The sequence below is a fragment of the Carassius carassius genome, chromosome 34, assembly GCF_963082965.1.
Source record: "Carassius carassius chromosome 34, fCarCar2.1, whole genome shotgun sequence".
NCBI lineage: Eukaryota > Metazoa > Chordata > Actinopteri > Cypriniformes > Cyprinidae > Carassius > Carassius carassius.
The window spans coordinates 22,603,150-22,612,455 of record NC_081788.1 but is presented as its reverse complement, the minus strand read 5'-3'; the positions used below and the strand labels follow the sequence as shown (position 1 = coordinate 22,612,455).

The following is a 9,306-nucleotide window of genomic DNA, read 5'->3' as shown; positions in this document are numbered from 1 at the left end:
AGGTAATTGTAAGGCTGGGCGATAAAGAGATAACAATAATTATCACGCTATAATTTTTCCTCGATAAAACAATATGAAGAGTTTGATAAATGTCCGATATAAATTTGTATTTATGTTTCGGCCAAAAGCAGAAGGAAAGGGCACTACTCATTTGAAGTGTGTCCCATCGGACCATTTATTAAAGTTCAAATGGAAGCACAGCACGATCTCACTGAAGCAGATGCATTCCATCGCTGATGAGTAGGGCTGTGCAATAAAGGGAAAATATCGAATTGTGATTGTTTTGACAGATATTGCGATTGCGATTTGATTTGCGATTTTACATTTGCAAAGTCAAGCTTCAGCTCAATATTGTGAGTAATGTGCAGCACAGTATGAGTATCATTACCCTGCTTAAAAAATAAAAAAATAAAAAATAAAATAAAAGCAGAAATTCTTATGGTTTCCATTAAACCATTAAAAAAATCCTTTTTGTTTTTTTGCAATTATTCCATTAGGAATTACTGTTGTTCTATTGATTGCTCCAGAAGGAAACAAGATGCATTAAGATCTGCTTGGGAAAACGTTTGGAATTTGAAGATCAAGGTAAATTGTACTTAATTTGTGTTCCTGGAAACATACAAGTATCTTCTGTTGCTTACGAAGGGCAAAACTAAATGGAAAAAAAATTATATTTCAACAAAATAAGAAAAATTTGGCCATCTTCATCGTGGTCAAAAGTTTTCCAACTCTTAATGCATCTTGTATCCTTCAGGAGCATCAGTGAATCTTTGAACCTTTTTTAATAGTTGTGTTTGAGTACCTCAATTGTCTTTAGTGTGAAAAGATGTATCTCAAAATAATACAGGCACTGCTGGAAAGGGTTCAAATATGCAAAGATGCTGGAAAACTAAAGAATCTGCAGGACCTTAAAGATTTTTCTGAAGAACAGTTCTCAGTTTAAATGTTCAGAACAAACAAGGGACTCAGGCACAACCATCACAAAACAGAAGGACAGTCGTGGATCATCCAGGTAACCACACACAGTATTAAGAACCAAGGGTTCCCAAACCTTTGAATTGGGTTATTTTAATAATTTTAGCAATTTTTTTGTCTTGTGGACTAAATGTAAACATCTTTTATGTACAATATCTTACTCAGGACAGTACTAAATAAAAAATAACATGCATTTAGTATGATCTCTCTTATTTTTTGAAAATGATTCACATTTTCACAGATTCTGCAAATTAAAAGAGTAACTGTAACCATGTGAAATTAAAGGCAACAACTGCATAGTTCTACAATCCAAACAACACAATCAACACACATTCAATAAGATGTTTCTTAATCAGCATTCAGTATTTGTTTTAAGTTTTACATTTGGTTTTAAATAAAAAAAAAAGGTCTTTACCAGTGAGACTAAATAAAAGTATGCTATATAAATAAATTATTCCAAAATGTTAAAATCAAAAAATGTTGCGAATAAAATTAGGGTAATGATTTAAATCTATATTTTTTTACTTGAGCCAATGAAAAATAAATAACTATTGCCTCAAGTAAAAAAATATAGATGTGAATCATTACTCTAAAAATTTTTAATTGGATGAATGAAACACTTTTTTTCATTGTGCTACAGCAGGTGAATTTTAAATCAAATTAAGTGGATGTAATTTTAAGGTAAAATAAAAATAATCATCCTATACAGAACTGACGTTTACTTCTGGCTTTTCAAACATGTATGTAAGTTCTACTTAAAAAAAAAAAAAAAAAAAACATTTCAGTTTTGTCACAGTTTAGTCAGTTTAGTTTCTCATCCAACACGCAAGAAGTTGAGCTGAACATACCTTCACTGTCTCCGCTTGTGCAGGTGCGTGGACAGGTACAGGACAGTCGCGCAACTTCAGTCGAAATACTCCCACACAAATGACATGATAGTGAATGATTACAATGTAGTCTGTGAAAATTTCTTCTGAAAAAAATCGGCCGAAAAAAAGACTAGAACCAGCCAGTTCCGATTTATGGTCGGTCAACCGGTGCATCCCTAGTTTATTGCAATAAAAGTCAGTCAGAATTATTATATTTCATCATAAATAAATTAGGTTGTTACCATTTTTACAGATAATGAACATAAATTTACATCTGCACCCTAACTCAAGCTTCTACTGTCCACTCATCTCAAACTACTGTCAAATGTGCATTTCTAAGAGACAACAAAATCATTATTAATATTGGAGCCTGCAATGCAAACTGTGCAAAGGTATGCATCATCAAAGTCAGGACCACTAACCTGCTTATGATTTGACACAATATCACTCATTAGAACATGCAGAATTGCAGATACTAAGACAATATTTTTTCTTTATTGATATGTATTATGTTAAGGAAGAATGACTGGAAAAGTGTGTGAAGAATTCAAAATCATGAAGTGTTTGTCATGTTCTGACCATAAAGAGTCAAAACCACAATTAACAGTCTGACTTCTACAACTTTCACTTTGGAGCAAAAATCTGTCTTTAAGGTCTACGCACACTGAGTCTGATGCGTATTAATTAATTTGTTGCCAAATAATTTGCAAAACAGCACTAAATGGAGTCTTCAAGTAGTGAGGATGATTTTGTCGTCCTCTAGATTCTTAAAAAAAGAAAAAGTAATTCTGAGATATAGAGAGGATGGAGAGTTCCCCCCTTAGGAGCAGCGGGATTATCCCAGGCAATTCAAAGTTTCCTTTAGGATGCTAGTGGCTCAGTTTTACACTTTTGCTAGCGATACTAGAGCCACATATTAAAAAGAAGACCACCAATTTCTGTGAAATCAGTGTGCAAGGATCTATATGCAGTGCTTTGTGCTACGAGACAAATTGGACGAACTTGACAATAGCCATTCTGGATTTTGCCGTTTGCTTGTACTGTGTCTGTGAACTGTCAAAACACCTCTAAAAATGCTTGCTACTGATGCGAAAAACTGAAGAAAAAAAAACGAAACTGATAAGAATATTTTTATAACGGATGAATATTTTGGAGGCAGTGTGTAAACGTGATTGACATAATGTGAGGTCATATTTATTTTTTCGGTCTCTGTGTGCAATGACCTAAGAAATAAAGAAATAAATATTTGAAATGTACCATAATAATTATCAATATCGACTGATATGAAATATATTCATATACTGATATGATTTTTTTTTTTGCCCATATTGCCCAGCCCTAGGTAATTGCAATATTTTAATAAAATTTAAGTCAATTGGTCAAAATTGTTCAAAAATATATATATTTTTTTTTTTGGGCAGAAATAACTTCCATAGTCTTACACTTAAATTTGTGGTTTACTTAGAAACATACATATTAAATTGCAATTGTTTTGTTTTTTCATGTGAGTAGTAGTATATATTCTACTGCTTATGTCATGATGATTAATGACTTTGACCTTTGACCTTTTGACAGGTTGAACTTCCGGTGACCTTATGATGGATGGGTTGAACTTCCGGAATGAGTTCATGGGTTAACCTATGACCCTTCCCACGCATCGATCATGTGGTTTTGACAGAAAGTTTTACCCTATTGACCTAGTTAGTTCTAAATTATAGTTTTTGACGGCTAGTTTTAAAGGTATAGGAAACACTCCCCACGCATCGATCAAGTGGTTTTGACAGAAAGTTTTACCCTATTGACCTAGTTAGTTCTAAATTATATATTTTGATGTTTTTTTTTTATTTTTTTTTTAGATTTTATACAATTCATCACCCAACCCGGCTTTCAGACAGTTATCGATCTCACGCAAGATGCCGACGAAGATCCCACCGTCAACGTAACAGACAAACCTCACATCCTACCTGATTCCACTCCGGCTCACATCGAGAATCCGATAGGATCCCGCGACGAACCACTTCCAGGACCCGGCGACGAACCACCAAGAAAGAAGACTAGAAAAACGAATCGCCCCACCTCTCCGGTCAGTCCTGGACCGCGTGACGATCCACCAAGAAAGACTTATCGTTTTACAGCGGTGGTCCAACCTGAACCAAACGCTGAACTACCTAGAAAGGCTTATCGTTTTACCCCGGCGATCAGTCCTGAGAGCTCTCCAGAGAGGAAAACTCTCTGTCTGACACCACCGAACAGCCCGGCGACCAGTCCTGAGACCGAGCTGTTTTACGGTAAGACTAACTACATTATTTGCATTTAAACCAGACGGGTCAAACCATTAAGATTTTTTATTTTTTTACATCCGGCAGACTCGAGTAGAAGCCATAAGGATGACGTGACTACCTGGGGGCCGTCTCAAATCGATGCATGGGACCAGAGTTCTTGGACGAGCGAGCGTGAAGAGGCATCTGCCACCAACGTGGGTCAAACACCGTATCCTTCTCCCTCACCGTCGTCGGAAGAAGTAGAAGTGGAAGAAGTACCGGCGCCTCAGCCGGTTGATGAACCATTCGATGATCTGCCTCCGTTTCATAGCCCCATTAATTCGTAACAATCATTTGGTCAAGAGTTTCGCGACGCTCAGGTCGACATAAACAACAAATACATCGAACTCCGTGACATACAAGATGATATTAACAACAAATTGATTGCGTTGCGCAGTGAGTCTCGTGACAGACAAATCGAAACCCTTAGCAGATTAGACGCGCTGCACGGGGAGCTCCGTGCGTATCACCTCGAGACACGCAGTCGATTCGATGCTCAGGATCGCTTTATTCATGATCTGGCCAATGAAATATTCCATCGCGTTAATGCTATGAGATCGACGATTGATCAGCAGTTTGATAGAAATGATCTTATGGTGACTCAATACCAAAGGCAACTGATGCTCATATTACATCATCTTATTCTCACCATCATAGATGAGACCGCGGAGTCAAATTGAATATAGAAGTATTCCGAGCAATTTTTATATTCCATCTATACTTTTGTTTACATATAATCTGATATTTCAAGTAATTCTTATATCTCACGTCTGCTATGATTGTTTAAATATTTCATGTATGCTTTTTATACTTTGTTTTACATATAATCCGATATCTCATTTATACTCTGATTTTGTAACGAGTCATATATGCTTTTTATATTCTGATTTTGTAATAGTTCATTTATGATTTTGTTTTATACTATATGAAATGTGTAATAGTTCATGTATGCTTTTTTATACTCTATGAAATTTGTAATAGTTCATGTATGATTGTTTTAACTCTGTGATTTTTGTAATAGTACGTGTTTTGGTCTGAAATCTAAAAATGGACGGGTCAGACGACTTACGTCAATCAGACCAATCCTCCACAGAACTGACGCCGGACGAGATCGAAATGCTAAGTATGCTTCCGGACTCTTTAGAACAGTATTTGTTTAATCTAGAACCCCCTGCTATTTTGGATCTTTTTGAATTAGCCGTAAATCCAGATATGAATTTGTTTGATCCTCTGCTAAGCCTAGACACCGACCCTGTTGCACAACACGGTGGTGTTTTAAAAAGCCCACCGGCGACACCTACCGAGGCTGATCCTGACAACACAGAACACCCCACCGGTAATGATACTTCGCAACCGTCCGCATCAGGTAACGTCGACCCTACTACACAGACTCGATTAAGCCGTACAGACGTTGACAGGTTGATTCGCGAGGGTGGCGACGTTAACGGATATCATGTTTTACCGAGACCTCGTTTCAATAGCGTGACATTGAGAAGGACTACCAATCTGAGAGAGATTAACTCTACAGATTTGGGCTCTTACCACACCCACTTACACGACATGCTTACTGGAATTGTGAATTTCGCTAGGGAATTTGACCAAAATTCTCCGGTGATCAATATCACATTGACGGCCCCCAGTTTACAGACGCCCGTTAGTGGGGTTTTATCCCACGGTAATAATTACGACGTGGATGGGTTTATGGATCAAATTGAAAGAGTTTTACAGAGCAACGATCGGTTACTATCTGACCAAACCGTAGAATCTGAAGCTTCCGTAGCCGTGAACAGACAAGGCGGCGGTCGACGTCGGAAACTCATGGACTTGGCTGTCGATGAGGTGATCAAAAGGAAAAAGACGAGTTTATTTTGCCCGACCAATATTTCAAATAATTTGTGCTTCTCCATCTGTCTCGCCCGTTTTCTTAACCCCCACCACCCCGAGAGTGAGTTAGAAAAACTGGCTTCCGTCATCCAAAACAGCGTCGGCTTCTCAATCCAAGATCGAATCGGTCTCGGCGACATAGCATCGTTCGAACGAGCGCTAGACATTAAAATTGTAGTATTTCACAGATCTAACGCCATGATATTAGAAACCTACAAAAATTCAGACGAACCCCATCCAAAAACGGTCTTTCTGTATCTCCACGACGAGCACTACTACATGATAATGAGTTTGAAGGGGTTCCTCGGTTCACCATATGTGTGTCCATTTTGCTACAAATCTTACAGCAACCGCAGATACCATCGATGTAAGTACGCCTGCAACATCTGTTTCGATGCGGAATGTTACAGGTTCCCTGTAAGAATCATTCATTGGCCCGAATGTTTGCGTTACTGTAAATCGGCTTATTGTTTCGAAATGCATAAAAAAAACCACCTCCCGGTCAGGAATACCCCGCCTGTGATATGATCAAATACTGCAAACTATGTAACAGACGTTACGACGTTAAACCAGGCAACGAGAAAACCAAACACATATGCTCACCAGACAAATGTGTGCATTGTGGAGAGCGTCTAATGGACGATGGAGCACATCAATGCTTTATACAACCTCTAGACCCTAAGGAACCGTGTGAAAAGTATATTTTTTACGATCTTGAAACGCGTTACGAAAACGGCCGCCACGAGGCAAATTTTGTCTGTGCCCAGACGTTCAAGGGCAAAAAATTTACCGCCTTTGGTACAGACTGCATCGCTAAGCTGATCAAGCGCTTCAGACAACCCCGATACAAAGCTACTGCTTCATCGCTCATTACGCCTCCAGATTTGACGCCTTTCTAATTCTGGAGTATTTTTGCAAAGCGGGGATCGAGCTCGAAGTCATAATGCAAGGTTGCAAACTACTCCTGATGTACGATGACGCGTTTGCCCAACGATACATCGATAGCTACTCATTTTTCCCATTCGCTCTTGCCAAAATGCCCGCGGCGTTAGACTTGACGACGACTGAAAAAGGCTATTTCCCCCATCTTTTCAACAGGGTGGAAAATGAGAACTACGTCGGACCGTACCCTGACAAAAAGTTCTACAACTACGAGAACATGTCGGATAAAGACCGAGAAAAGTTCGACGCGTGGTACAGCACGGTGAAGGGCGAGCTCTTTAACTTTAAGAAAGAACTGTACGACTACGGCGTGAACGACGTCGTGTTATTACGTGAAGGATGCATGAAGTACAGGACGTCATTCCTACACTGCACCCAACTCGACCCTTTTGCCTTCACGACGATCGCCAGCTGTGCAATGGGGGTCTACAAAACACATTATCTCGCCAGAAACACGCTAGCCCTGACGCATAACAAGGCGTACATCCATCAGAATAAGTCCTACTCGAGCGGTTCGATCCAATGGATCGAGTATATAAAAAAGACTCGAAACGTGGACGTTCATCACGCCGTAAACCACAGCGAAGTATCGATCGGTAAGTACTTTTTAGACGGCTACTACGAGCAGGACGGCGTCAGGCACGGCTTAGAATACGGGGGGTGTGTTTTCCATGGACACTGCTGTCGCTTTGAGCCCCATCAGACACACCCCCTGTCCGGAGTACCCTACGGGGTTCTCAGGAACCAGTTTGACGATAAGATTGAAATTCTCAGGAATGCGTACGGTTTGCAAATCGAAGTTCTGTGGGAATGCGAATGGAATCGGATGAAAAAGACCGATCCCTCCGTGATAGAATTTATGGCCGATTATTCCGCCCCTGAGAGATTGAATCCACGAGATTCACTTTTTGAAAGGTCGCAGCAACGCGTATAAGCTATACCACAAGGTGAGCGGCGATGAGAAAATAAGATATCTGGATTTCACCAGTCTGTACCCTTTCTGTCAGGCCAGGAAAAGCTACCCGATCGGACACCCCGAAATCATTTTTGCAGATTTCGAACCGATTGAAAATTATTACGGACTTATCAAAGCCACCGTGTACCCTCTGCGTAACTTACTGCACGGCGTCCTCCCTTTCCGATCGGGCGGAAAACTGACTTTTCCTCTATGTAGAACCTGCGCTCAAGACCAAAACCAGACCTCGAGCTGTACCCACACGGATCAGGAAAGATCGCTCTCGGGCTGTTGGGTCAGTATCGAGCTTTTAAAAGCCATCGAGAAGGGCTATGTGGTAGCCAAGATAGACGAGGTTTGGCATTTTCCACAACGGTCAGACACGTTGTTTGCCGAATACGTAAAAACCTTCTTGTGTTTGAAACAACAAGCTTCCGGTTACCCTTCGAACGTCGTCACGGATGCGGAGAAAGAGGCTTACATTCGTGACTATTTTGAAAAAGAGGGTATTCAACTCGACCCGGAAAAAATCAAGTACAACGCCGCCCAAAGGGCGATCACTAAATTAATTCTGAATAGTTTGTGGGGCCGCTTCTCTTTAAGACCGAGCTTACCTCAAACGATTCTGGTGCGCGAGCCCGAAGATTTCACCAGAATCGTTTTTGGCAACACCGACACGTTGGCCTATTTCTCATTCGTCTCAGACGACGTAGCTCTAGTCCAACATAAACCCGACAAAGACGATGTTTGCAAGGTGCGCGACGTGAATGTTTTTGTAGGCGCTTTCACTACGGCGCACACCCGACTGGAATTGTACGAATTGATGGACCGACTAGGCGACCGACTGCTATACTCTGACACAGACAGCGTCATATTCGTGTCTAGGGACGGCGACTGGGAGCCTCCTCTGGGTGATCATTTAGGGGAGCTGACGAGCGAATTGGACCCAGACGACCATATAACGACCTTCTGTGCCAGCGGTCCCAAATCCTACGCTTTCGAGACGGCCAAAGGTAAAGTTTCCATGAAAGCTAAGGGCATAACTCTAAATGCTAAAAATTCCAAAGCTATCTGTCTCGAATCCCTGATTGGTCTGGTTGACAGCTATGTGACGTCTCATGATAGATCCAAATACATCCTGGCTCAGACGGAAAACATTGTGAGAGATAAAAAGACTCTCACGTTACAAAACAAATCAGTCGTTAAAAGGTTTAAGGTCGTCTACGATAAACGTCGGCTTTTAAGCGATTATACCACGCTTCCTTACGGCTACTGATCAGATGGCGATGCACAGAGGGTCTCAGGATGCGTCCGATTTTGATTTCAGACTTCAACACCCTTTCAGCTGCGTTGTATCTGG

The 9,306-nt window shown here is 40.6% G+C and overlaps 1 protein-coding gene across 1 annotated transcript; it reads left to right on the top strand.

Moving 5' to 3' along the window:
- The first annotated feature begins 2,648 nt into the window (after window positions 1–2,648).
- LOC132114588 (uncharacterized) lies at window positions 2,649–5,016 on the top strand. Its single transcript, XM_059522777.1, has 3 exons — window positions 2,649–2,688; window positions 3,701–4,132; window positions 4,211–5,016. The coding sequence occupies exons 1-3, from the start codon at window positions 2,649–2,651 to the stop codon at window positions 4,450–4,452; spliced, it is 714 nt and encodes a 237-aa protein (XP_059378760.1). The 3' UTR covers window positions 4,453–5,016.
- The last annotated feature ends 4,290 nt before the right edge of the window (window positions 5,017–9,306 follow it).

Excerpts from the sequence above, each read along its gene's own strand:
- LOC132114588 (XM_059522777.1), top strand. The coding sequence starts at position 2,649 with ATGGAGAGTTCCCCCCTTAGGAGCAGCGGGATTATCCCAG. Across the intron at positions 2,689-3,700 it reads GAGCAGCGGGATTATCCCAG|ATTTTATACAATTCATCACC; the intron begins GCAATTCAAAGT and ends TTTTTTTTTTAG. Across the intron at positions 4,133-4,210 it reads TGAGACCGAGCTGTTTTACG|ACTCGAGTAGAAGCCATAAG; the intron begins GTAAGACTAACT and ends TACATCCGGCAG.